The 27,491-nt window shown below is 44.0% G+C and overlaps 2 protein-coding genes across 4 annotated transcripts in view; one reads left to right on the forward strand and one right to left on the reverse strand.

The window, feature by feature from the left end:
- clcn1b (chloride channel, voltage-sensitive 1b) overlaps nucleotides 1–4,697 on the forward strand; it is a 26,517-nt gene extending 21,820 nt beyond the window's left edge. Inside the window, exons 17-23 of the mRNA XM_035641205.2 lie at nucleotides 167–348; nucleotides 437–518; nucleotides 614–696; nucleotides 1,010–1,054; nucleotides 1,176–1,280; nucleotides 2,165–2,251; nucleotides 2,542–4,697. Of these exons, the coding sequence (XP_035497098.2) occupies nucleotides 167–348; nucleotides 437–518; nucleotides 614–696; nucleotides 1,010–1,054; nucleotides 1,176–1,280; nucleotides 2,165–2,251; nucleotides 2,542–3,006 (1,049 nt within the window). The 3' untranslated portion in view covers nucleotides 3,007–4,697. The remainder of the gene's footprint in view (nucleotides 1–166; nucleotides 349–436; nucleotides 519–613; nucleotides 697–1,009; nucleotides 1,055–1,175; nucleotides 1,281–2,164; nucleotides 2,252–2,541) is intronic.
- On the reverse strand, nucleotides 4,398–26,467 carry fam131bb (family with sequence similarity 131 member Bb). Of its 3 annotated transcripts, none has more exons than XM_035642188.2 (9): nucleotides 26,288–26,467; nucleotides 17,620–17,657; nucleotides 15,580–15,615; nucleotides 15,075–15,168; nucleotides 13,208–13,432; nucleotides 12,877–13,017; nucleotides 11,036–11,349; nucleotides 9,968–10,222; nucleotides 4,398–8,630 (listed from the first exon to the last, which is right to left on the reverse strand). In XM_035642188.2, the coding sequence occupies exons 1-9, from the start codon at nucleotides 26,313–26,315 to the stop codon at nucleotides 8,415–8,417; spliced, it is 1,347 nt and encodes a 448-aa protein (XP_035498081.1). In that variant the 5' UTR covers nucleotides 26,316–26,467; the 3' UTR covers nucleotides 4,398–8,414. The 3 variants fall into 3 exon arrangements, with proteins under 3 accessions (XP_035498081.1, XP_035498071.1, XP_035498089.1); XM_035642178.2 differs by having other exon boundaries at nucleotides 15,066–15,168; nucleotides 26,288–26,466; XM_035642196.2 differs by lacking the exon at nucleotides 15,580–15,615 and having other exon boundaries at nucleotides 15,066–15,168; nucleotides 26,288–26,466.
- Between the last annotated feature and the right edge of the window lie 1,024 nt (nucleotides 26,468–27,491).

Genomic DNA, 27,491 nt, shown 5'->3' on the forward strand with positions numbered 1-27,491 from the left:
TGGTGTAAGGGGCTAGTTGGCAGATGTGTTACCATTGGACAAGACCAGGCTTTATGTAAAACTAAGCTAACCCCCTGCTGGCCCTATAGCTTCATATCAAACAGAAAAGCCTCACTAGAAAAGCACATTGAATGTCTAATTATTGGTCTAACAATTCCCTCTGCAGAATCCATGATTCTCCTGGGCTCCATCGAGAGAACAGAGCTTCAGGCCGTCTTCGACTGGTGGCTCTCGCCGGAGAGGCGAGCATTTGAAAGAGGTCAGAGTTCACCGGGCCAGGGCTCCAAAGTGAGCTGGGAGTCCTTCACCTTCGTTGATGAGGAGGGCGGAGAGGAGAGTGCAGACAAGGTGTAAAAAACATTCATGGCTTCACAAATGCACGTTGTGAAAAGTTTATTTGTTTCGAAAATTCCTTATACAGTCACTGTGCCCACAGACTGCTCCGGTTCAGGAGGAATGCAATGGGCCCTTCCCATCCCCCAGACCTCAGGAGGCCTCCACCAACCACACAGGCTCAGGTAACACGGCACTCCTGCTGCACATATAGACAAGTTCACCCATCAAATGTCACTGGCTCTCTCCTCTTACATGTGTTGCAATACCATGTCCTCAGACAAGCGCAAGCTGCCGTCTGTCAGGGGGGCCCTTCAGAGACTCTTCTCCTCCACGTCTTCATCGGGCCAGACTGAAACTCAGGTGCGGTGCTCAGCTCGACCTCACACATTCATCACTATGACCCCAAATGCTCGAAGGAGCAGTGCCTCAGTGATCTGTTGTAGAGCTGGCAGTGACGGCTCAGACAGGGACACGGGTCCAACAAGGCCTCCTGTGCCATCCTTGCTAATGTAAAAAGGCGGAGCATCACATGCATAACAAACATAAATGAGCTGACGTGATTTTGCAGAGCAATAAAAACCACCAGGGGGCGTCTTCTCATCATCTGTATGGCTGTTTAAGCCGACTGACTGTCCATCCATCCGTCTGTCTGTCTTTCCCCCTCTTTCCTCAGGACACAGCGCCCCCTGCACTGACTGACACCATGTCACCAGAGGAGGTACTGTACACTATTGATTCAGCATCCGCACAACAAACAAGACGGAGACAATCAAATCAATAACTCTAAACTCTGCACACTCTGAGTCTTTTTTTCATTTTCTTGTGATTGGCTGATGCAGATCAAAGCTTGGGAAGAGGCAGAGCTGGACAAGCCAGTCGACATGGAGCAGATACGTATAGACCCCTCCCCGTTTCAGCTGGTGGAAAGAACGTCTCTGCACAAGGTGACCACAGCAGCACCTGGGTGACGCTTCATCACGTGAACAGACACTGATTAGCCATACTCAATCGCAGTTTCATATTTCCAGGCTACAGAACAAAAAAGAAGATAGTTTGGTATTTTGGAGAGTGCACTATGATCTACACTTGGGCCCTGTATAAAAATAAATGAATGCAGTTTTCTTCTTAATTTAAATGGATCACCATGGTCATCTTGCTAAAAAATGCAAATGGCGATGGTCCTTCGACCCTCTGGTGATTGGACAGGGGATCGAAAAAAAGAGCATTAAAAAGAGTCAAAGCTAAACAAAACAATATTAATAGAGATCCTGATTTCATGTAAACACTGTGAGAATGGGAGGGTCGTGCTGGGGGCAAGGTTGAGGGTCGTGACTGTTGTCGTGACATCACAAAGGTACGGAAGTGCTGGCAGCTTGTTTTAAGGCAGTTTCTGGACTCGGGCTGTTTATTTCTCTGTGGATTGAGAGCTTTGGTACAGTATTTCTTTAGCACCTAAACCTGCTTTATAATCAAAAACAGACATTGAAATTTCACCCTGTATGATATAGGACCTTTAAAATTGTACGTCTCATTCGTCCCCAGCTTATGGAAGTGGAACATCAAATCACTTGAGTTCTCTTTCATGTTATTTAGTAACAGAACACTTTTATTGTGCAGCTCACTGCAGCTTGTTCTCTGTTCATACACAAGGCCTTGACTCTTGAATTGAATGCTGTGACTCATGCTATGCAGCCACGCCATGTATTTCTTCTTTTACTTGCAGAGAAATTGTTTATGAGGAGCGGTGCAGCCATGCAGGCACAATACTGTCAGTGCGCAATACGTTTAACGCTGACGAGATTATGTCCTTCTCTCTGTCGTTACTCAGACCCACACTCTGTTCTCTCTGCTGGGCCTCAGTCACGCCTATGTCACCAGTATTGGAAAGCTGGTGGGTGTCGTGGCATTGAAAGAGGTAATGGTTTTCTATTTATTGTTGGGTTTTTTTATCTGCATGTTTTTCGTCTCCTCTCCTGGTGTCATCCTCTAATGCAGCATGACAGCGAGCTGCGAGGATCGCACATTGCGGGCCGTTGTTCTGTCACAGGATGCATCATGCTTTATGCTCTGATTCATTCTGCACCGTTCTCACAACTCAACTCCCTCAACGTTCACTTCAGTAATCCTACATTGTCGCTTCAATGCGTTTCTGTGCTTCGTGGTATGCCCCTGTAGATATTTCAATGTCTGCCTCTCGTCTAACAGTTACAGAAGGCCATAGAGGGCTCAACTCGGAGCGGGGTGAGACTCCGTCCCCCATTCGCCAGCTTCAGGGACGCCAGCAGGAAAGCCAAGAAGCACCAGCCTCCATCATCCGACCCTTCCTCCCCCACTCGAGACAGAGACCTGTGGGGGGAGGGGAGCAGACACGAGGGGGAGCTAGTGAGGACAGAGCCACAGGAGGACTCCCGAGGGAAAGCGTCATCTTCCGGAGTAGCCGCCTCGTGTGACTCTGCTCCCTCCTCCCCCAGCAGCACGGGGAGCACCAGCGGCAGCTTCACAGCCACGGGGGGAGTTGAAGGAACTCCTCAGGAGCCGGCGTCCCCTTCTATCTCCTCTCCTTCCTCAACTTCACCCACTGCTTCCTCTGTGTCACCCACCAGCCCTGTCCTTACACTATCCTCCCTGCAGGAGGCGAGAGAGAGCGAGGAGTCAGATGAGCCCATTTAGGAGGTCTGGGTTTAAAGAAAAGACTTTTACTTTCTTCTGATTTCACTACTTTTCCCCAGAGACAGCGCTGCTGTCTGGGTGGAGGAGTCGGGCCAACCTGCAGTCCTCACGGACATTCAGCTCTTAGCGAGCCGGGCGAGCTGGTGCGCACAAAGCTCCTGACACTTGTAGAACGGGATATTTTTCTATTCTTACAATAATCTCACTTTTTTTTCACTCTCAGGTGCCTTCCTGTGTCTTTTGAACTGCAGATGGACAAACCTGTCCAGTCCTACATGTCACTATCGGTCAATGTCCATCCATATCTAGGAAATGTTGATTGTGTAAGTCCGTCAAATGTACTGATGTCTGGTAATTTCATTAACTACCTTTGAGAAAGATTAACTGACAGCAATGAATTGTATGATAACGTAATGATATATCGATGAAAACTTAATTAATTTGACCTAGATCTCAAAAAGATCATGCATTTAAAGTTTATTGATTGAAGTTAATTTTAAATTATAACTTTAACATTTATCATATATTTGCTGTATGGTAAATATTCAAGTCACTGTTATTTTTAAAGATAATAAATATTAGATTTGTCCACTAGTTTATTTTAAATATTAACAACAATAAAGACGATTAGAAGAATAGCTGCTAACCCGGACATCAGTGCTGATGTTTAGCAGGCTTAATGGTTGCCGAGTTTATTGTTTTGCATGTGAGCATGCTAAGATTTATAATTATCATTAAACAGGATCCGCATTCAAACGGATTTTAGCCATGGGTCACAACGGTCACCACGCCAACCAGTAAATCATCGTCGTGGACAATCGACGAAAAACATACGATAGCTGACGGTCTGAAGAGTTCCTAGAGTTGTAAAATCCTGTGTGTGTGTACACAGTGCACTCACTGCTTTCTGCTCATAAACAACTCATTACATTTCTGACCTGATGGTGGCGCTATATCAGGAGATCACCAAAGTTCACCATGGGGGGACGAGATAATATCTTGACCACATTTCAGGAGATATTTCAGTCTGCATCAAAGCAGTTGACCAACTGAAAGATATGCCAGTAACGTCCATGTAATACTACCATGTAACAGTGGCGACAGCGCTCCAGCATTCAGATGATAAAACTATGAACATTTTTGTCTTGTGAAGGTCAGCAGTGTGTTTCAGGCTCTGATTTAGTTTCAGGCTCTGAAGCATCTAGTTCCCCGGAAGCCTGTCTGTGAGAATTCGTCATCAACGTTCTCCTGGCATAAAATAATCCTGTTGTGGAATGTGGAAAGACGTGTTATTATTATGTTAAGGCTCTAGAGAAAAAGGGGTGAAATGTGTGAGAATGTTAATTATTTACACTCTGTGAAAAAGATGTCCACTCACATGCACAAGAGAAGCCGTTTGTCGATTTGTTTATTTGCTCTTTCTCCACCGGAGGAAAAGAGGAGGAGACGGGTAAAGGAGAGCTGGTGGGGGCGTAGGAGGTTTTGTCGTGCAGGAGAAAGAAGGGAAAGGAAGAGAGACGGGAAGAAATTGAATTGTTGACAGAGGAGAGGAGAGGCGGGGAACCACATGGAAGAACCATCCTGTGACAGCCGTCCGACAAGCATGCATAGGTGTGAGTGTTTGGAGAGAACACTGGTCTCACCAGCCACACTGCCTCGTTCCAAACAAATAAACCCAATTTCACACAGAATTTTACAGAAGCCATCCAATTTCATACAGCATTTTATACAGCGGTTAATTTTTTTTTGCAACACACTTCCAAATTATATCTGTTACATGTCTGATTGCTTCAAATCCCCTTTGGTTGTGAAAACGTCAGTTAATAATATTATTGTTTTTTGTAGGCAGTGATTCTTCCAATAAGACAGCAGACAACTTACTGTACACGGACAGACAGACATACAGACAGACACAAATATACAGAACAGATACAAAGAGATAGAAAGAGCGAGACGAGGAGAAAGGCGGAGGACCAGAAGCTGATTTTGAGCGTCATGCCTGCAGACAAGTTACTGTAACCCTTGGAAGATGGCAGTAGAATTATACAAAAAGAGGAACGCAACTGCAGACCAGTCGGTTAACAAAGACGTGATCAGCAAACCTTAACATCAAAAGAAAGTTATTTGTCTTCTCGTCATTAGTTTATCCATTCTTTGAGATTTTGATAAACAAAAGAAAAAAGAAAGAAAAAGAACTAAAATAACCCAAACTGAAGCAGTCTTTTCTGGTTTGATCGAGTCCATGCATATTTCTTTGTGAAACAATATCTTGTTGTTGTTTGTTTTTTTGCAAAAACGTCGAGCCCAAATAAGCTTTACAGTTGTTTCCGTCAAAGAATATATGCAGCAATTGTCTTTTCACAACTTTATGTCTTCAAAACCAAGACACATAAAGAAAAAGATACTGCTCCCAGAAGGGTTGGTACCCACGTGAAATTATAGACTATGTACAAGCTGTCACATTATTCCTCCCCACCAAGTAATTGTTCAATAAATAAATGAATATGTGCCATTGTGTGAAGACATCCTGTCTGCAGTTTTGAGCCCTCGTAAGTTGTTTTTGATCGAAACCAGAATTCAAAAAGTGAAGTGAAATAATGATAGATTTGTTATCATTGAGAGCTGCCAAACAATCCATCTGTTTTCTCTTACCAAGGCGTTTTTCTGTGTGTAAAGTGCTCAAAACGACATCGCAACAAGAACTGCTTCACAACCATGACACCTATTCTAACTTATACTGGAGGGGATTTCAGCAAGTTAGTAGAAAAATAAACATTGTCCCAAACTTTGCATAAAGAAGCACTCAATAAATAAAGTTCATTCAAGTCAATAAACCATATACTTATATATATTTTTTTTACATCTTAAAAGTTTCTCACACAATCATCAAAGTGAGAGGAGAAGGTGCTCCCCAACAGGGACAACAGATGAAAACAGTGGTTGTGTGTTGTTGTAAAGTTCGTGAGTGAGACATGCACAGAAAGTCCACTTTGTTCTCTGTTCTCCGTTTCGCTCCCCTCCCCTAGAAAACACCCACTCCCCCTCAGGCGGCAGAAAGGAACACACTAAAGTAAACGAAAACATGCCTCCTCAAACATCATCATAATCCCTTTCACACTCCAGGCAGCTGCTTCACAGTAATCACGACGAGCAGGAAGACACCGATCTGTTCGGCTCTAGTGTTCAGCCCCGGCCTCCTGTTCTGTTCCCTGATTGGCAGATTGGGCAGCTCTCAGACCTACTGCTGTACTTTGTTTGCCCCGCTGATGGATTCCCCGGGTGAAACACTTTCCCGTTTGAGTGATCGCTCTGTTTACAACACAAACATTCCCGCGTTTCATTTGTCTTTGTGTAGTGGTGCACACAAGAAAAAGAAATCAATAAATCAGGCCTAGCAGTCCCCGAATAAAGTGGGACCGAGAGGTGTAAAAAAATAAAGAAATCATACTGTACTAGAACAGTTGCGACTGTGAGCGAGAGGCGCCTTCTATATACTCAAGACTATTTACATCTATATGACAAGCTGACACTGGTCTGTTGGGAAACCAGTGTTCTGCCTGTCTATTGCTGGTTACAATTTAGATATTTGTGTGTGTGTGTGTGTGTGTGTGTGTGTGTGTGTGTGTGTGTGTGTGTGTGTGTGTGTGTGTGTGTGTCTCTGTAGTAGGCTACCTTTGGAGACCATTTTTTGAGACAGTTCATTGGGGACGTCTCGTCTAGTTGGGGACAAGAAGCTGAGTTTAAACAACAACAAAAAAAGAGGTGAGTAAGTTGTGGTTATGGTTAAGATTAAGATAAGTCTCCAGGAAATGAATGCAAGTCAAAGTAATGTCCCCAAAAGTGACCTGGCAATGCACGCATTGTAAATGTGTGTGTGTGTGTGTGTGTGTGTGTGTGTGTGTGTGTGTGTGTGTGTGTGTGTGTGTGTGTGTGTGTGTGTGTGTGTGTGTGTGTGTGTGTGTGTGTGTGTGTGTGTGTGCGTGTGTGCATGTGCGTGTGTGTGTGTGTGTGGTCTAGGTGAGCCAGCTGTGAATCGATTTTCAACACACACGTGAAAGACTCCCTTGTTTATCTTTGTTTCCTAACAACGCGTCCGATTCCCTCCCATGTGGATGGCGAGGACACATCAAAAACAAACCTTGTGTACTTCCGTCGGTCTCCCAGTACATTCACAACAGCGGTTATCATCCTCAATTTTTCTCGCACTGTGGAAAAAAAGCAGCTGAGGATCTGTGTTGTTAAGTGGCTCGGTTTTGGTTGTCGGTGGTGCTGAAAGCTTTCAGTGTGGGAACTGGGTAATGTCAACAGTCCAAAGGCAACCACTGATCTGTGGGATTGCATCAGTGCAAAAGAGATTCGCTTATGCAGCTCCTGTCTTTATTTCTCCGCTCGTGCCCACCGCAGGTCCACTGTGGCCCCGCCTGGGATACTACGGTTCAGTGCAAAGTCTATACAGTGCTGTATAGTACAGGTACCCCATAGTATTCTGAAGAAACATGCATACGGAGAGACAGAGTAGGAAGCACACTATCGTACAGTACAATCCTTTTCTGTGCAGTGTTTAGTGTGTGTGCAGTCAGCAGGACAGGCCTGTCCCTGGGTTGTGCCGCAGGCATCCGGGTGCCACAATATCATAGAGGAATTTATTTCAGAGGGTTAAACTGCATTTCACTGAAATGCTGACGTTTTTCGGAGTCTACGTTAATCATATGTGAAATCGATGTGAAAAGGTACACTGTGTGTGTGTGTGTGTGTCTGATGCAACCGGGAAATTAATTTGGTTACACACTGTCTAATACTGTATGTTGAGTAACAGCTGTAAACAGAGGAGTTCTCCCATAGGAAAACTATGATATCTTATCATACACTTATACATGGGTTTTTCTTGTTGTCTTTTTCTTTTCTTTATTACAAAATTATTCTTATTATTATAATGTTTTACGATGCTGGATTTTTCATTATCGTTATAAGATGATGACAGGGTCAAGTTGCTTGTCTTCATAAAAAGCATGCATGTTTTCCATTCCCCTCCGCTTCACATCGGCGTGGTGTCATTTCCTTGATGGGAATGTCTCTGTCTGTTGTTGCTCCTCCTCCTCCTCCTCCTCCTCCTTCTCCTCCTCCTCCTCCTTTTCAGTTTCTCCACCGTCACTACTCTCTTCTTTTACCTTTGGGATGTAAGGCTTACAAAGAAATAGGTGTCCTTTGTTGCATCAGCTCATGTCTCATTGAGAGTCCACTTCCAAATCTGCTACTCGTCGTTTTAAAGAATCCATCTCGCAACCAAAAAGTTGTGTTTGTGATACCTGAAAAGGAACAGATTAATAGATATATGTTGTATTATTACGCTCATTCCTTGCTGACTCCATGGTCAGTTTGTAATAAGGAGTCTCTTGACAGCCAGGAACTCAGTTGGTTGCCATGGAAGCGGCAGGCCCCTCCTCGTCCTCTTCTTTCTCCTCCAGCGTCTGAATGAAGACCGAGGTGACGTCGGAGGCCTTCCGCTCTGTGATTGGCTCTGACGGTGGTTGCCCTGGACTACTGCCTCCAGAGGCATCCCCTTGCTGCCTGGGCGGAGTCAGCGTGGCTGACTCTGGCTCCATGCACAGTGTCACCTCCTCCTCCTGGTCAGGACAGATGGAGCCAAACACGTAGCAGGTTTAGTCAACTCAGGTCACAGAAACCGTTTTTCACCAGAGCTTTGCAGCACAAGTGACATGTTAAAGCTGAGTTATCGGACCATGATAAATATTTTCTTGTCAAACTACTGTTTCGAAGGTCAAGCAAGATAGAAGTATGTTTATATAAAACTGAGGGATTTACACAAAACAGATTTTAAAAAATTTGGTCACAATCAAAGCTGCAGATGTCGAAATATCCTGATTTCAAGCTCCAAAAACACTGGAATTGGTTTCCCATAATGCAACTTTTATTAGATCACCTGTGTATTCAAATGCCCCGTCTTCTCTAACATGGGCTTCTGGTGAAATTGTTTGAGCCTCAAGGTTAATCTAAGGTTTTATTTTTTTTTTAATTTGCAAAACTCCGTACAGTTTTCACAAGCTGAATTGGTGGAAACTGGCCAAAATCTCCTTTTAAAAAGTTATTATGTGACAATAACACCACTTTATTCAAAAGGTAAAGCTCAGTATTTGCTGCAAGTTAATGTTTTTCTACTGCTGCAACAAACAGAATTTGAACTGCAACAGTTAATCAATTAGTAATCAATTACTAAATTAATCAATAACTCTTTTGATAATCAATTAATCGGTTCAAGTGGTTTTTATGGGGGGGGCAGGAGTCAAAATTCTCTGATTTCAGCTTCTTAAATATGAATATTTTCTGGTTTCTTTGCTCCTCTATGAAAGTAAACTAAATATCTTTGCTGTGTGGACAAAAAATCATCATCTTGGGGTTTTGGGAAACATGATCGACATTTTATGAACCAAACAACTAATCGATTAATCGAAAAATGAATCAACAGATTAATCGACAATGAAAATAATCGTTACTTGCAGCCCTAAACAGAATTGATTAATGTAGTGTTTTCTTAGATTAATTGTGTGTGTAAATGCCCAATATCTCAAAGTGCAAAGTAGCGGCATCAATTTATTAGTTTTGTCCAGCCAGCTGCCCAAACCCCAAAAGATTTACGATGATATAAATCAAAGAAAAGCTGCAAATCCTCACATTTGAGGAGGTGATGACCTTATAATCTCAACAGTAGTTCTTATCACCCTGGTATGAACTTAACCAACCCATGTCTTGAGGAAAATCAATGGAAATCAATCATTAGAAATAATGAAATAATTAGTGTATGATGAAATTAAATGACAAATTTGTGGTAAATGGTATAAATCCATCAGAATGGTCTTCTGCAGTGTTTCCTCAGCACTTCACAGATCAAATATTAATCACTGAGGATGTCATTTTATGTAATCAGACTCCATGTTCAACTCACCTTGACCTCCTCCTGCTGCTCCAGCAGTGGGGAGTGTTCTGTTCCCATGTCTTCCACAGAGGGGACGCACAGGCTCGGTTCCACCACCGCCGACACACCCATGTAGCCCCCGGCCTCCACCTGATAGGCCTCCATCTGCCCCGTGTTCCACAGATCAACCAATGGAGGGTGAACATGATGGACCAGACTGTGGATGGTGCTGTTGGGCGTCGCTTGCAAAGAGTGGTTGGCGCTGTGAAGCCGATGCTCCAGAGACTAGGAACAGAGGGATGAGTCCGTGATCAGAGAGAGTGAAAGGTGAGGGAGAGAAGACGGAGCCATGACACACTTCCATGTCAGAGGTGACACATTGTCAAGCTTTTGTCGAAACAAGACACGGTTCGGTGATGTCCAGCCAAGAAAACAATTAAGAAAGACCCTCAGCAAGTATATGCAGTTTATGGTGTAGCACTTGTTAACGGTGCTGTGATCACATGTGCTTTCTTTGAGCACAGGAGCAGTTTAGCAGCTCTTTTTCCTTTACAGTAAAGATGAGATTAAAGCTTATCATTTTAATTTAACTGCTTTTTTTCCGGAATGTGACTAAAGCACATACTCTGAGACAGCGAGTCGAGTTTAATTAAGTGGAAGATTAATGTTTAAACACACGTTCCCTCTTTCCCTTTGACAGTTCTTGTGAAAAACTGCTTATACAAAAAGTCTCAGGAAGCCATAAGAAAGAGTTTCAAACATTTTTTCAAAGCAGAGTGTGACTAAGTTTATCTTGTGGATTTGAAAATGTTTAATGAATCCAGGAGTTACAGAGATATCTGAAGACTCAGGGGACCATGTGAACTGTTCCAAATAAATAGGTTTGTACTCAGCAGACGCAGACATTATCTTGATAGAATCTGTCTCCGCTCTGAAAAATTTGAAATCCTCAGTGACTTTTTCCAGTGCTCAAATGTTTAGTCATTATAGGAGTGGCTTAGACACTTAATCTCAACTACATATACAGTGGCATCACACTGTGGCGGAACCCTCGCATTCAGTCGCAAACGTGGAACATGGGGGCTCTCATCCAATCACCTGTTGTTGCTGATACTGCAGGAGCTGCTGCTGCTGGTAGTGCTGGATCTGTTGGATCTGCTGCAGCTGCTGTAGTTGACTCTGCTGCTGGAGGGTGAGCTGCTGCTGCTGCTGCTGCTGCGACAGGAAGTGAGCTGCCGCCTGCCCGTCGTACCCTTCGGTTCCCATAACATAGGAGCCAGCAGGGGGAGACGCCATGACGGAGGGGTCGTTGTTGATGGGCTCCCAGGCATCAGAGGAAGAGAGGCAGTAGTGGCCCTGGGAGACGTACGTGTGAGGCCACACCTCCGCTGACGAGTGGTGCAATATCTGATCTGGAGGAAATGAAAAATGCAGCAGCTGTTATTATTACTCTTCAGACTGCTTGAAGTGATGAGAAACGGGGAAGTCATAACAGGGGAGTTTTGATCAAGTTTGCACTATTGATGAAATAATTTTGATATAATAACAAGAAATATAAAAATAGAGAAATCCTGATATTATGTGGATGCTGTTTGGTTTAATTCGGGACTTTGATATCATTGTTGGTTGAATAAAACATCCACATTTTGCATTCTCAAATGACCAGACATTTTAGCTTCATGTTTGAGGTTTAAAGAGTAAGTCCTACATTTAATTAAATTTGGTTGTGGTTATCGTACAGAATGATTTTAAGCAGGGCAGACTAGTTAAGTCTGACAAACAGAAACGTCTTTATATTTGTATAAGTGTGATGACAGAAACTCTCTGGCATTCCTTGCATTGTTTATAAATCACTTGTGTCAAACTGTATGATGCAGCTGCAGCTTTGATTTTCTGCAGTTTATCTTTCTCACAAGAGATGGCTATAGATTGGGCCCAAGAGTAAACACCGCCACACATTCTCACCATGTGAAAGTTTATTTATTAAGAAATTATGAGATAATTTGATGCAAATTCACTAATGAAGTGTCGTACCCTTAAGGAACTGTATCTTAACAGCAACAAAGAACTCATTATAACTGTCTGCACCTCTAATCCCATGATTAGAAAAAGTTTGCATGGAGAATAATCGTGGACCAAAAATGTTGGAAAGTCACTCTACTGTAAACAGATGCAGTGAGTGGGTTTACCTTCCAAAAGTCCATGTAGGATAATGTGAAATTAATAATGAGGGAACTCTCCAGCCTGGAGAGATGAAATGAAACGGTTTGTTGTCTCATTACTAAGCAACATGACACATGCTTTTCTGCACCGACACAAACACTAACATTTACTACAGCAGTTTCAAAGCTTGGCCATATTATGACTTCATAACATATACACGATTTTATTATGTCATTACCTATAAACTTGTCTTTAAGCCAGGAGTCCAAAGTAACTACGTACAATTACTACACTCAACTTTACTACTTTATACTTCTATTCCACTTCTTTCAAAGGAAGGTATTATAATTTAATTGTGAAGATGTTTTAGATTTGACTACCTAAAAGTGTTTTAAAAAAGTTTTACTTTAAACCAGCTACAACATAAATTCATGTACTGTCAGTTTTTCATTAGTAATAATCACTCAATTCTATATTAACACTGACAAGGGTTTTGACACATACATTTTTAAAAATACAATGAGTGTATGTTGCCTTGAATTAAATTTCTGAATGCAAGACTTTTCAATCAACAGTTCAAAATTATTGCTACAATTGCGAAATTAAAAGATCTTAATATTTCTTCCACCACTGCTGTATATGTTTCTTTATAGCATGTTTTAAATTTATTTTTAAATTCAAAACTACAACACCATTACCAGTTTGCAAATGATTATTAGATTCTGCAACACAAGCTCCTTTAATTTGAGGTTGCAGCCATGTTTGTGGTCCTGTACCTCGACTGGTGATGCTCTCCTGGTTGACCTCGCTCAGATGAGCCACACTGCCCTGGTTTGATCCCGACCGCGGGCTCTCTCCATCCATTGACGACCAGGCCATAAGTGTTGCCTCTGAGATTGCAAATTGCTGCAGGATACCTGAGGTGAGGATTCAAAGGACGAGTCAGGGTCATTGTGAGAACCTGCATTATGTCTGATTGGCTGAACAACTGGCACAAATCCCGAAACGTGAGGTGATGAGCACATAATTCTGCTGATGACCGTTAACAGGCTCTGTGGAGGGCCTGACCTCCCGTCTCCCTGTGTTTTTAAGTGTGTGTTTACGAACCTGCAGTGAAACGGGCCTCCTTCTCTCCATCGCTGAGGTCACTGTAAGCATCATTTTCCAGCCGCCGCTCCTTTTCCCGCTCCTGGGTGGTAATGCGGGGCGCAGGGACGCAACCTGGGCCCACTGTCTGCATGCTCCAGTTTTGCCATTCGATCATGTGAGCGACACGACCCTGAGCCAAGGCTGTGGGCTTTGTCACTCTTTCCTTCATGGTGCGGGACACCCCTGGTAGTACAGAAAGACATGGGAGAATGGAACGTATGGAAATGGGCAGGATCGGGGTACATGAGGGGAAAGATTAGAGGTCGATGTTGAGGACAAAAGAATTTGGAGGGGACAAGGAGAACAGATTGAAGTCATAGGTTTGATATTTTGAGATGAAGTGGTGTAGATAGAGGATGGCCGGAGAGAAAGAAAAGGGAGGGACAGAATTGAGATAGATATGTTATTATCAAGTGTATAGTACTTTTTGGTCATGGGAGCTGTGATGGCCAATGAAAACATGGATGTCCAGTAGGATTGGACTGATAAACTGGCTTGGCAATGTTGTCATCCTGATGCAGGTCATTTCATCGCATTGTTATTGTATTATTACTAATCGCCATAATGCTTGACCTGAATAGGATCATGTGATTATATTAGTGTTACTAGCAATATTTCTTTCTTTTTTTAAATGACAATGTCTCCCAATTTGTGAATTTTTGGTTGAAAGGTCAGTTTATTCATTTACTTATTTATATTTAATATCTTGAACATTAGCATAAAATGTTATCTATTGGCAGCCTCAAATAAAGATAACACTTTTTTTGTAATATCAGTCGAATCCTGTATTTGAATCAGACTCTGTATGAACATGGATTACGAGAATTGCTTAATGACAAAGGTTGTGGCGATGACATTCACGCGTTTAATGAGACTTAGCCATCATTTGTACACACTGCATGGGGGAGATGAGGCAATGGATGTGTCCTGTTTGACAAAGGTGCATCATGGGATGGAGTGGGTTAATTGGGTTGAGGTGACTGTGTGGCATGTGTAATGAGAGGTTGCCTTGTTGACATGATAGCTTTAACAGCTCTGCTAAACTGCGCTGGGTAAGGCCAAAAAGAGATCTCCTCTTTCTCCCTCGCCATCTGTCTGAGAACTTGACTCATGCAATCACTGGTACTATTTTTTCCAAGAAAGAATTAATTTCCTGCCACCAAGCAAATACCAGCTGACGTCTGCAAGATGGCTGTGCTCCATTTTTGGACATATACGAAGGCACAAACTGTAAATCCCTGGTTGTTTGATTCTCTCTGATGGTGGCGTATGGGGGATGAGATTTATGAATAAATTACTGGAGTAAAATTATGGGACAAATCAGTACCACACCACACAGCGCAGCAGCTGCACTTCCTTTGCACTGTACTGCAACACATTTCACTGCACTCTGATCAACTGCACTGCACAAAACAATTGGATTAAACCAAAGACACTGCACTAAAAGAAAGCACTCCACTGCACTGTACTTGACTCTGTTCAACACAGCACTTTACGAAGTTCAAAACATCAATACTAGGAATTGTTCAGGACACCACAATTCCACAACCACTTAACTACACTTCCCACCTACTACTCACCTTTTCTTAGAGCAACAAGCTGCATGATGATGCACAGTGTGGGTGTGTCGTGTGTGCTGGGTTTTTCATGTTGAGTTAGTCCTGTCAATGACCCACGAGGACCCATTGACGAGTGTTATCGCAGTGTGGAGAGGAAGTGACAGGGGAACCCGTTTCGGGTACCATGCTGACTCCAGCTCCCACTGAGGACGGAGCCAGCATGGGGTCGGTTTACCAGTTACAGCACAGACACACACCTGACACACCTGACAGAGAAGACTTAGCCAGTGCCCCGATGCCATAGGCAGTTGAGTTCCTCTTGAGCCTCGGGAGGATTGACGTGGTGTCTTCCATAGACAGCTAGGGGGAGAGAGGAGAAAGGAATGGAGGGGGGGGGGGCGTGGAGGAAAGGATAGTATGGCAGGTGCGACAGGGCACACAAAGACATCGAGACGGTGTGTGTCAGAGAGGGGTGAGTGGAGAGGAGAAGTGATGGAGATGTTGGGTTAATACAAAAGAGAAAATCTACATTAACCAGATCCTGATTCCAACTTACAGTCTACTTTTTACACTCTGTAACAACAAGTGATTCTGATTGTGCTCACTACCGTGCACCACTACCATAAAACCGAAAGAGATCAACTGTAAAGCCAAGGTGGAGGGAGGTCATGGGGGAGAGCTGTTAAAGGGTGAGTTAAATCAAATCAGGTGAGAGAAACAAAGAGAGAGAAAGAAAAGTAGTAGATGAAGGAATGGTGTCACAACACTTACATTGATTCCTTCCCATGAAAATTCTGAACGTCCATGCTGAGGAAGAGAAATAGGAGGACAGAAGGATGGGGGAAGAGTAAGAGAGTGACAGGACAGAAAACATTGACATGCATGGCGGGGGCCATGGGAGTAGACAAAGACGGGGGGGGGGGGGGGGGGGGGGTTCACGTTGAACATGCAGAGGAAGATAAAGAAATAAAGAGGAAAAAAGAAGAGACAAACGTAGAGATTTTCCGGGAACGAGGAAAAGTAAGAGTCAAGGACCAGAATGACACGGAGAAGGGAGGGGATTAAACAGGGATCAGTTTATATATTTGCTTATTTATGTATAGCAGAGTGAATATGCTACAGATGACTGACTCTCCACTCTGATTAGATGTGCTGTAATATGTGTGTGTGTGTGTGTGCGCGCGTGTGCATGTGTTTGTTTGTGTGTGTATATGTGAGTGTGTGAATGTGAGAGTGTGTGTGTGTGTGAGAGAGTGTGTGTGTGTGTGAGAGAGAGAGAGAGAGAGATGTCAGATGCTGCAGGCAGACAAGGCTCTGAGGCTAACAGGAGGAAGAGGAGTGTGTGTGTGTGTGTGTGTGTGTGTGTGTGTGTGTGTGTGTGTGTGAGTGTGTGTGTGCGTGTGTGAGCGTGTGTGTGCGTGTGTGAGCGTGTGTGAGCGTGTGTGTGTGTGTGTGTGTGTGTGTGTGAGCGTGAAGGCAGATGCTGGGGACAAGGCCGATAAGCAGCAGCCTCTGCCACCACTTCTCTCTATCAGCTGGACTGACACTAACGAGACAGGGGACATTGGTGGGTTAGTGGCTCTGCTGATATGTTTTCACCTTCCAGCTGATATGAACAGACAGTCGAGGCTCAACAAAAATAACATTGGCAAATTAGCATAACGGGGAAAAATAACACCTGCCCCCCACTTTTTTTATACAAAATTTTCTCTTAAGCTGCTTTACTGAAATTAGTTTAAAATCTGCCACCGAGGCGCCTGTGTCCACATTTTTGTACATTCATTCTTAATCTGCAGAGTAAGTGAAGTAACTGAAGTTGCAAAATAAATGCAGTAAAAAGTAAGAGTTTTTCATAGGAGCATTAAATGAATTGTACTTTACACCATTCCACCTCTAGTCAACAGACTGCAACATGGGGAGAGCAGCTAGTTCAATGCCGAATGACCTGACGAGGAAGAGAGACAACCAGGGCAGTGTTCACTGTCTCCATCAGCTACATGCAGCATGTATCCAGATAACTCATGCTAATCGATATCAGCCTCTTCCCGTTCTTTTCTTCACTCTTGAATTTCTATTCTTTGCTCCCGCCTCCTCCCTCTCTGCACTCATCTCTCTCACTCACTTTCTTCCTCTCCCATGTGGGTGTGAAGAGAACTTCAACACACTTGAGTGGTCGAGCTGGGCCCCCTCGAGCAGCCTTTCCTGTGTGTGTGTGTGTGCGCGCGTGTGTATGTGTGTGTGTGTGCGCGCGCGTGCGTGTGTGTATGTGTGTGTGTGTGTGTTGTTCTCCGAAGGGCATTCTGGGGCATGGTGCATAAATAAATTATAGAATCAGTCCACAGTGCATTTAGTTGAAAAAGTAGAGTTCTCAACATTTTAGTCCAAAATGGTTTCCTCTCCTGTGTCAAGGGATCAGGGGAGGAGAGGAGAGCGAGGTCCTGCTGTTTTTCTTTGAACCAATCAGTGACTGTCAGGTTGACATCAGCATCAGCAACAGACGTAATAGCGACGGCAATGAGCCAACCACACCAGCTACTCCCTACCCCCATGGGCGGGGCAATGTGGTGGAAGCTAAGCAACTGACACTGACATGATCTGTGCTCTTTTACTGGTCTACTATACTATAAGCACCTTGAGTCAGAGCTATAGCTGGGCCACTTATTTCTAAAAGTAGTAGCTATTCATGTGAAACTGCCTGTGAAACTGCTTTTCACTCAGCAGCCATGTTGGTTCCTCAGGTGGCGTGGCAACAGTCCACTGTCAAAGGAAGTCAACAAGCGTGGTGAGCCAGAGGGATCGCTGAAGACTTACCTGCTCCCCATCCTTCTGGACTGGCACGCCATCTGCCGCTGAGAGCCGGGAGAAGGAAGGTGAAGAGACACAAACAGAGAGAGAGATGAGAGAAGAAATATTAGTTTATTCTTTGTATTTACCTCCATTTGGTGACAAAAAAAGGAAGCGATTTTAGCCTAAGTTTAGTCTTTATTCCTGTGTGAATTTTGAATACTATAAGGACAGCAAAGATAATTACTCAATGTATTGTCCATTTTGGCAATAATACAATTTTTTGTAATTTTTTCAACACGAGATGAACAAAAGGAAACAATTAATAAAGCAACAATGAAACCGAGGGGAGATTACTTCAACAGCTTGCGAAACATTTGTTGGCTGCTGTTTCCATGATCATCACCAAATCTGACTACATATCTTTCTGGTCACAATTCAGTCAAGTCAAGTTATTACAATTTTTTTTAAATCTTATAAAAAATTCTGTCATTCTGTCTTACACACCAACTATTTTCGGTAAGTCCGTATATGTCATCTGTCCCTGCCCTCTGGTACAAGCCATAGGAGCGTTCCCTGAAAAAATTGCCCCTGTGGTGACAGGAGATGCCAAAGATAAACATGTGAAAAATAACTAACCCCTGATCACCTGAGCCACCTGACTGCCTCTTTTGCTCCCATCGTACTTACTAAGGCCGCTCAGCGTCCTTTGTCACATGAACGTAAACAAGTAATTTCGTTTTTTTATTGTTGAAATGACTGATGTTGTCTCACACAACTTCTATATGTTGCTAAACAATAAAACACAACAATAGATAATAAGCTTCTTGCACAATCGCCTCCATCTCACTATCTCACAACTCACTACCTCTCCATGGCCTCCAGGAGAATTGAGAAACTGAGAATTTTCATTAAAGATTTGCAGGCTTTTGCACCACCACCACCACTGCCTTAACTCCAGAACTTCCCTTCTATGAGTTTACGTCATCTGCATTGACGGCATCTAATCTAGTCTTGCTCGGCTTATTGAACTAAAGGTAAATGGCACCTGCACAGTGCTTAATAATGCACTATTGAAACTAAGTGGATGATCACACACAAAAGCGTTCATCCAATCATCTGAAACACACGCTCTCTGTTGGATAAATGAATGTTATTATCCCACCTCTTTCCTGGCAGTCCAAATCCTAATTAAAACATTGGTTTAATTAGATCGACTGTACTGGTAATGGAGGTTAAACACAGCTTCAGTCTCCAGGTGCCTGCTCTCTGTATCAGAGGGTCTGTGCTGTGTGCGTGCAAGTCTCTGAGGGGCTCACTACTGTGTCAGCACTGTGTCTGTGCATATGTGTGTGTGTGTGTGTGTGTGTGTGTGTGTGTGCGCGTGTGTGTGTGCGTGTTGCTGAGCCAATCACGTTTTCACAGCTGCATTTGGCAATCAAGAGCGATTCCTCAGAAGCTCTGAGAAACACAGAGTTGTTGTCTCTCTGGACGTCCAGTGATGCCTTTGACCCACTGACCCAGTGATTCAGAAACATCAGCTTGACTCGGTCTCTGTTGGCCTCTCAGATATTACCCTTCCCACTGAAATCCATCCAGTCACATCAGATCACTGCGAGGGCAGGAGACAGGGGACAGACTCCTTTACAGAAATTGACCCTCTTCACGCGTGCAGGGAAGGGTGTGCCAACTACAAATCATGGCCATCTTGCTTTTGCATTTGTGCTGATTGAGCATTTTATTCCTTGTATAGTTTGACCTAGTTTCAATCAACCCACTTTCTCATTTCTTCTGTAGTTAGCATTCCCTGCATTTTACTACATACCTCTGGACATTACCAAGGAAGGTACATAGGGTTACTGTATGTATAAATAGCTACTTGGTTGTACATTGCCAGGGTAAATCTACCTACGGGGACACTCCACTGATTTTATGTGTCAAAGTCAATTTTAAGTCACAGGAAACAGTGCACAGCCTGGAAAAACAGATGTATGATGTCCTCTGTAAGCTCTGGAGGAGTGACTTTAACCTGATATTACTGTAAAAATTTTGAACACAAAACATGTTTTACAAATGGGGGCATGAAGCTTGAAGACATCTACATTTACAAGAAAAGCTAAGAGGGGTTTGGCAAAAGATGAAAGATTTTTTTTTAACTTGGGTCTTAAAGTCAGTGTATCTTTATTACATTTTTTCATTTAAGAGCTTTAAAAGTGTTTAAGGGCACTAGCAGTACAGCGGTTGACTTTGCTCCCTGCTCAACTGCAAGTGAGAATCTGTGTGAGTGTGAACAAGAAGTTCCATGAAAAAAAGGACCCCAGAAAAAGGAGACTCCCCCACTGTAGAGGTACAGACTCTACTCTGCATTACAGGTTTGTCATTTGTTTGGTTCCAGGATGGACATATTTCTACACAAGCACCAGTTTTACTTTTAGAAATGAACTCTGTGTGACCACGGAAGGATTAGTCGTGCGTGTTTGATTCTTGGCACTGTGGAGTGCGATGTGAGATGGTTACTTATTGGCTGATATCAGTTAGAAAGAGAGACATTTCATTTTCTGCCTGGGCGGGAGCGAGTGTCCCAGATTTCTTCCTCATCTGGGTTGAAAATCTGCCCTGCATACACAAACTATACATGGACATACTGTATATACGCACACCCACATACATCGGGCCTGCAGCGACACATAATATGATGCATGGGGACACACAATGCCACGCTCTCTCTCTCCCTCCCTCTGTTTCTCTTTTACATTCTCAGTCTCTCCACTTCGCCACTCCTCTGCCTCATTTTGGCCAATTAGTAGATTAGCAGTCACTCTCCCCCCACATGAGTCATAATATGGCTCAAGAGTTGTCAGGACTGCAGCAGCACAAACTAACACTTGGATGCCCTCCAGCCTTAACACAGCCATGCACCAGAAACGTGAACAACAGAGTGTGCACCTTTGTAGCTGTATGCATGTTATCTACTGTCTGCGAGCCTCACATGAGATTACATCAAACCATGTGCTATGGAGTGAGCCACAAGGGTTTGGATGTCTATATCATGCTGTGATTAGTCAGAGCTGTTGCTCAGAACATCACCATGGTTGATGAGTCAGTCGTCATTAGCCGGCATCGCAGTGGTTTCTCAAGCGATGGCACACTCAGTATTTTTTGCACTCAGGTAGGTGATGCTCTTGAGCAGCAGCACAGTAAGCAAATGCATAATTCTGCTCCTGAGAAGGCAGCCAGGATCCCCCCTGGAGGAAACGGCAACAACAGAGCCCACGACCGGAGCTCCGAGCAAGCTTTTCTCCCTCTGGTGCTCTCCTTCCTCCCTCGCACACACACAGTTACCGTGCTGGATACCCCCCTGCGGTCACAGGAGAACCAGGCCTAGCTCAGTCGAGGAGAAGGAGCAAGGAGGAGGAGGAGGAGGAGGGGCGGGGAGATGGAGATGGAGGAGGAAAAAAAAAAGAGGGAGCAGCGCAGCCGTGCGTAACGAACAACCGAAGATCTGCAGCGACTGCACTGTCAAGTCCAGCTCTGACTGTATTGGCTTGACGGCTCCCGCTGAAGTGGGAGGCATTTGAGCGTCATCTGTCCTTTTTACTCCCGTTGCCCTGCAGCAGTAAAGGCGAGGAACCAGGGGTCCTGGTGCTTGTTTACTGTGACAGCTGCAGTGAGGCTGGTTGCCACGATGGGGTACCGGCTTGGATAGCAGCATTCTAACAGGGACACTAGCAGATGCTGGGTGACTGAGCTCCAGAGTTCAGCAAGAACACAGCTGAGGACCTGAGCCCAGATGGTTGGGAGAGTTTGGTCGAGGAAATGGAGTGAAGTGTCTCTCAGAGTGTAGTCGACACACATGCAGGGGCTCTGATATACATCCACTGAGACGCTCGAGCACAGCATGAGTTACTGCCATTAACTTGGTGAAATGGCTTTCCCAATCTGCGTGCCCCCTGTCATCTACAGGCCTGACACGTCTCATTAATCTGTGTCGGCATGAATGTGGCAGCCGTCCTGTGCAGGGTTTCATCACTGATACAAAGTAAATAGGATAAACTGTCATCGTCAGACCGAGGGAACTTAACAATTACAGCATGTACCATAGCACAGGCTGCTGCAGCTCAACATCATGAACCTGATCAGTCCCAAACATCCTAATGGCCTGCTAAATGTATAATGAATGTTGGACCTGAGATGGAAAATTGCAGTTATCCTGTTATCCTTCCATTCTGTTTAGACAAGGTGAAGAGGACGTGCAGAGGCGGAGGAAATCAACCAGTTAAGTGTGCAGCAGATTGCACTCTGTATGCAGGAAATCTTGATTTACTTGCAATTTGATATTGGAAGGAGACTTCCTCTCTTTAAGAACAAGGCCTTTTTCTTTATCAGCACAGTGGTTAGTAGCTGCAGCTAACACTGAGGCAATCAGTGCTGGTCGCACACTACTACATCCACAAATGTCCATAAATTCACACTCTCACACTGACATTCAATCACACACGCACACGCACACGCACACACACACACACACACACACACACACACATATCAAATTGTAGAGATGAAGTTCTCTCTTTCACAGCATTATGTTTCAATTTCATAACTCACTCTGTGGCTGAGTCACACTGTTTACTGTTTACAGAAATGACTGCCATCATGTGCCCACACACAGGCCTCTTATTTCTGATCTGCCACACACTCATACAGGCTGAAAATGACAAGCACAAGCCCACGAACACATACACCACCATAAACCTGTTAATCTGTCCCCTGCCTATAATGATCCAGGCTTTCACCTGGCTTCCAGGGCCAGGTTAACCATAAGGGCTCCCATTACAGAAGATGGCACACTCACACGCATGAACATGTGCTATGCTACAAAGTAATGCTACATCGGAGTCCTTGGATGCGTGAGCATATGCGACCATTGCCCTAACACCATCACGCAGGTAAGGGTCATCAGGTCCCACCATGTCTCCGAGGCACTACATCACAGAGGCATTCACCTTGAATGTGTTCATGTGCAAAAGGCTTTTCCAAGCTGGACAGGAGCCAATCAATCAGCCTCCACCTCCCACTGCCAGATTTGCCAGTTTACAGGCAGAGAGCAAACTGGCAAATCCCAGAGATGGTATCAGTTGTTGACTGAATGTGTGCTAAGGGATGGTGCAGTGAGGTTGTTTTTTTGTTTTTTGTTTTTTATTAAATGGCAGCGAATCCCTCTCTAATGCAGTAGTGGTGCACACATTGGCCTATATGCACATAAATTTAGCAGCAAGAGATTGATAATACGAGAGGTAAACTGGAGGTCTTTCACAGTAGGACGCATAAACACATGTCATTAAAGGTACAAATATAAAAACACAGACCTAAGGGATCAGTATTGTTTAAAATCTCTCTATAATACCAATACTTTACCAAAACTTTGATGCCAATTAGTTTTCTACGAAAGTCCTTTCCTTTTTTTGTAATTTCTCAAAAATCAATTATGTAATCAGCAGTACAAAAACATTGCCAGAACCAAAAGTCTTAATCTTGATTTAGCTAATGCTGCCCACCGAAGCACATTGTGTGTCAGCAACAATCTGAGCAAAGCTAACTTGGATGACTTAAAAGTGTGAAGGGGTGACTGCACAAACAGGTGCGAGTAGTAATAATTTCCCAAATTCTTTTCAAGAATTTCCCTGATGCCACCGAAACCACTGCATATGTATCCACATTGTGCACGATTGCCCTAAATTATACCATGATTAATGTTTGCAGCACTCACAGGTCCAGTGCAGCCTGTTGGATACAGAAAAATCCTCCTGATGTAAAGCTTTCAGCACATTTATGGGTAATGACATTATCAACTCTGCATCTAGAAATGTAATCAATATCGTAACAGTATGACTAACACTGTTTTCCAGCCGCTGTAGGGCTTTGCTCTCCATGAAGCGCGCATATATTATGTACAAACTGACACTGTGATTCACACAGAAAAGATATTCTGTGCCATCATTGTGTGCTCCTCCCACCGACTGCATCTCAAGGCCTACGCTCGCTGTGAGGGTGATGGATGCAGACCTCTCTTCTTCTGTACATCAATCAACGTCTGTCTTCACCTGACCCGTGCACTGAAGGAGGTAGTGAGGGGTTAAACCACATGTTCAGGTCAATATTTTTTCTCAGCTGTCAGTTTAAAACATAGTCCAAAATAACCAATATGGACACTGTCCCTACTGCAGGAAAGAATAATTCATTTCCAATCAATTATTGGTAGATTTGATCTCTTCTTGGCAAAAAACAAACAAATAGTTTTAAACTCTGCAAAATGTTTTCTGCACTGCTGAAGGTAAAAGTGAACTAACACATCAGCCCTCATTTTCCAACTGTGTGATTTCACATCATGATCCTGTTTTTCTTTTTTTTTGGGGGGGGGGCAGAACATTTGATGTTGAAGAGATTTATGTCTAAATGAAAACTAAACCAGCAGACCTCTAATAGCGAGTGATGTCAAAGTTAAGAATGATGGGGATGCCTTGTCCCCACAGAGGATAATAAAGGTATCTACAAATGTTGCTACTACAAAAAAGATTCCACTATAGTTCTTCAGTGTCATATTACCAACGACTTTCAAAACACTACAGTGAACTACAGTTTCCTAAAGGACACCATGTGGTTTGTCAGCCTGCCACTGTACTACAGACATATTACAGATAGATAATATACTTTAGTAGTGTGCGGGTACAAATGGATATCAGAGCACACTCCCAGATATGATGGAGCTGGAGGAGATAGTGTTACCAGAGGGCAGACAGATACATCAGGGGCTACTCCCGTGCAGAGACAGTGCTGCTGCCTGCCGCTCCTCCTGTTGATCTCTTGGCAGTGTTGCTTGGCAGTGTGGACTGCAGTCGAGAAGGCAGATCAATAGCACACACTAAAGCCATTCTCACCCAGGATAAACACAACCACGCCTCTACACCGGCGGTGCCGCTGCTGACTCTCATGGCCTCCAAGAGGATCACAGACCCGGGCACAAGTACTGTTTGTTTTCACATTCCCGTTAGATTGCATACATGCACACAGCTTGGGATAGAATTGCAAAATTATTTATTTTTTTAAATATAAATATATATTCTATCAAAGAGATCTACAATCTGTCCAACATGCATGGGACTGACAGCATACTGTGTACTTTATATGTGTACTTTTGCATGTTCACCTTTATCACAGCTCTTCATCACTTATTAGAAAATGTAACTTAGTGGAGTTGCTTAGTCGATTCATAAGCATTTGATCACTTGCGTAAAAACATGAGCATCAGTATTCAGTCGGCTCACAATTAGATTAATGTGGCACGTGTCCAATGCCTTTGCTTCTACTTCAATCACATTATTTCCAGCAGCTGGAGTTGCCGGATGTGTCGGTGTCTCCCGTCTTGACCCAAGTGTTGACAGAAGGATCCCGGCCCCCTTTCCTGCTCTGCAATGAGTCTGGGCTGCCTCTGCTGCATTCAGCTCACACCTGCCTTCCGAACTGTGTCACGTAGTACTCTTTCTCCTACACTTCCACATTCCAGATATTTTTAAAATCCTATTCATCAAGAATTTACATTGAGGGGGGCACTTGCACAAGCCGACTTGAGATCCTGCCTGTAACCTGTTTGTGGCGTCCGTGACCCCTGTAAAGGTTATTTTTCCTTCAGCGTGACACTGACGATGTGTTCAGGCCGATGTTTAGCCATAAATATGTTTAAGTGCCTGATGTGCTAAGTGGCTCATCAATATTTGACACCCAAGGAAGACTGTGTTTATTTATACCTTGTGCATGATTCATGCAACATACTAAGACATGCAGGACCTGAATGTACACTGGAACATATTTGAAACCTATTTATGCAAATAATTGATTACCTCAAATGATTATTCATACAACTCCTCCACTCACAGTCCCTCCCAGCTAAGCAGCAGTCCTTGATTTGTTTTACTTAACATGTCATCTATGGGTTTATCCAGGAGGGTCCTCACCTGCAAACTCCCGTCCAACCCACACACCCTCGCATGCACGTATTTGCCCCTCCCTCTGCCATCTCTCCATCGCCGTATCCCCTCCTCCCTTCCTGCCTGCATCAAAATTCTTGCTCTGCTGCTTGATCTTGCCCTATCCCTATTATTCATGCAAATAATAAACTGTGTAACCACCCCTGAAAATGGCATTATCCCTTTCTCCTTTTCGTCTCTTCCTCCAAGCCATGCCACCCTATAAATAAGCACCATCACGGCATTTGCTCCTGCTTCTCCCTCTGCCTCCTCTCCATCCCTCTCCACCTCCTACTCACACACATATACATTCTGCCAAACAACATCATAAATCAAGGGATGGGAGGAGGGAGGGGAGTAGGGAGGTGGGGGATGCAACCACACACTCAGTAGCACATTTTAACACATCTGACATCTTGCCTGTATACTGTACACAGCCTCTGGAACCATACATTCACAGCCTGCTTATACACTGCAATGAAAGAGATGCCAACCGCTAGTGCACACACACACACACACACACACACACACACACACACAGCATGTCCCAATCTCTACACAAACCCTCGCTCCTGCAGGACCCTCGTCCTCCTCCTCCTCCTCCTCACCCCACCACCCTAACCCACCCCCCACTCTAGCCCGCAATGAGCGAAAGGAAGAGAAGCGGGGCTTACTCAGTGTCCTGGAGCCGATGCATCCCATGGTGTATTCACAAAGGCCCTGGATACAAGCGTGGAAGTGTTACCCAGACACCGTGCATTCTCCCTCTTCCTCCTGCGACTCTCTCGTTCTCTTTAGCTTCTTTTTCTTGCTCTCCTGTGCTCTCTCCTTTTCTCTCTCCCTCCTGCGCTTGCTCGATCACTCTCTCTCGCTCCCTCCCTCTCTCTCTCTCTCTCTCTCTCACTCCCCCCCTTCTCTCTCTCTCTCTCCAGTGCAGTGTCTTAGAAGCAATCCGGTTAGTAAGTCAGTATGCCTGAGGGAAATAGATTAAGACTAAATAAAGATGTGAGGCATTATTAACAATCGGCTTCTTGAAACAGATATGTCATATATATATATATATATATATATATATATATGAATAATTGTATCTTAATATTACAAATATTTTACCTGTAACATTACATGTATTGTATCCAATACAATTGGCATCAATCGTCATATGTATTGAGTTACTGAGACTGGGGGCGACAATATGGTTGGAATATTTGTAAATGCATGTGTGTGTGTGTGTGTGTGTGTGTGTGTGTGTGTGTGTTGGGTTGCCACTAGCAGATCAATAGCCCAGTGCTGAGAGTGAGTGCCATGCTGCCATTGTCGTAGATATCTCTGCACTGCTGTAATATTGTTGAGCTAAAATGGGGGATTCTCTCTCTGTCTCCCTCTCCTGTGTGCGCTGAGACTAACAATACACTGCAGCGGTTTCCTCACGCCTCTCCCCTCTCCATCACCCTCCACCTCCTCCGTCCGTCCCTCCCTCACTCACACTGATCGCTTAGAAAAAAAAATAGCAAGCACATACACACACACACACACACACACACCAAAACTAACCATTTCAGACAGATGGAGAAAATCAAACACGATCACATGCCCAGGTCTTTGTCTGTCCACTCTTTTTGTTTTTACCTCCTTCACCACCACAATCCTTTCTTCCCTGGTGAAAAAACAAGAGGAGTGGCTCTTTTATCTTCATCTCTCTCATCTAACTCTTCTCAGTCTGGACAAACCGCTGCGCCCTCTCTATGCTGACTACAAATTTATGTGTGGTGTTTTGAGAAGTGTTTGCAAATGATTCGAGCACAGTCTGGACAGTGAGGGGGGGTCAATCATGTTTTGTGAACTTTACACACACTGAGCGGAAAAGAAAGGGAGAAA

Source organism: Scophthalmus maximus, chromosome 1 (genome assembly GCF_022379125.1).
Source record: "Scophthalmus maximus strain ysfricsl-2021 chromosome 1, ASM2237912v1, whole genome shotgun sequence".
Taxonomy (NCBI): Eukaryota; Metazoa; Chordata; class Actinopteri; order Pleuronectiformes; family Scophthalmidae; genus Scophthalmus; species Scophthalmus maximus.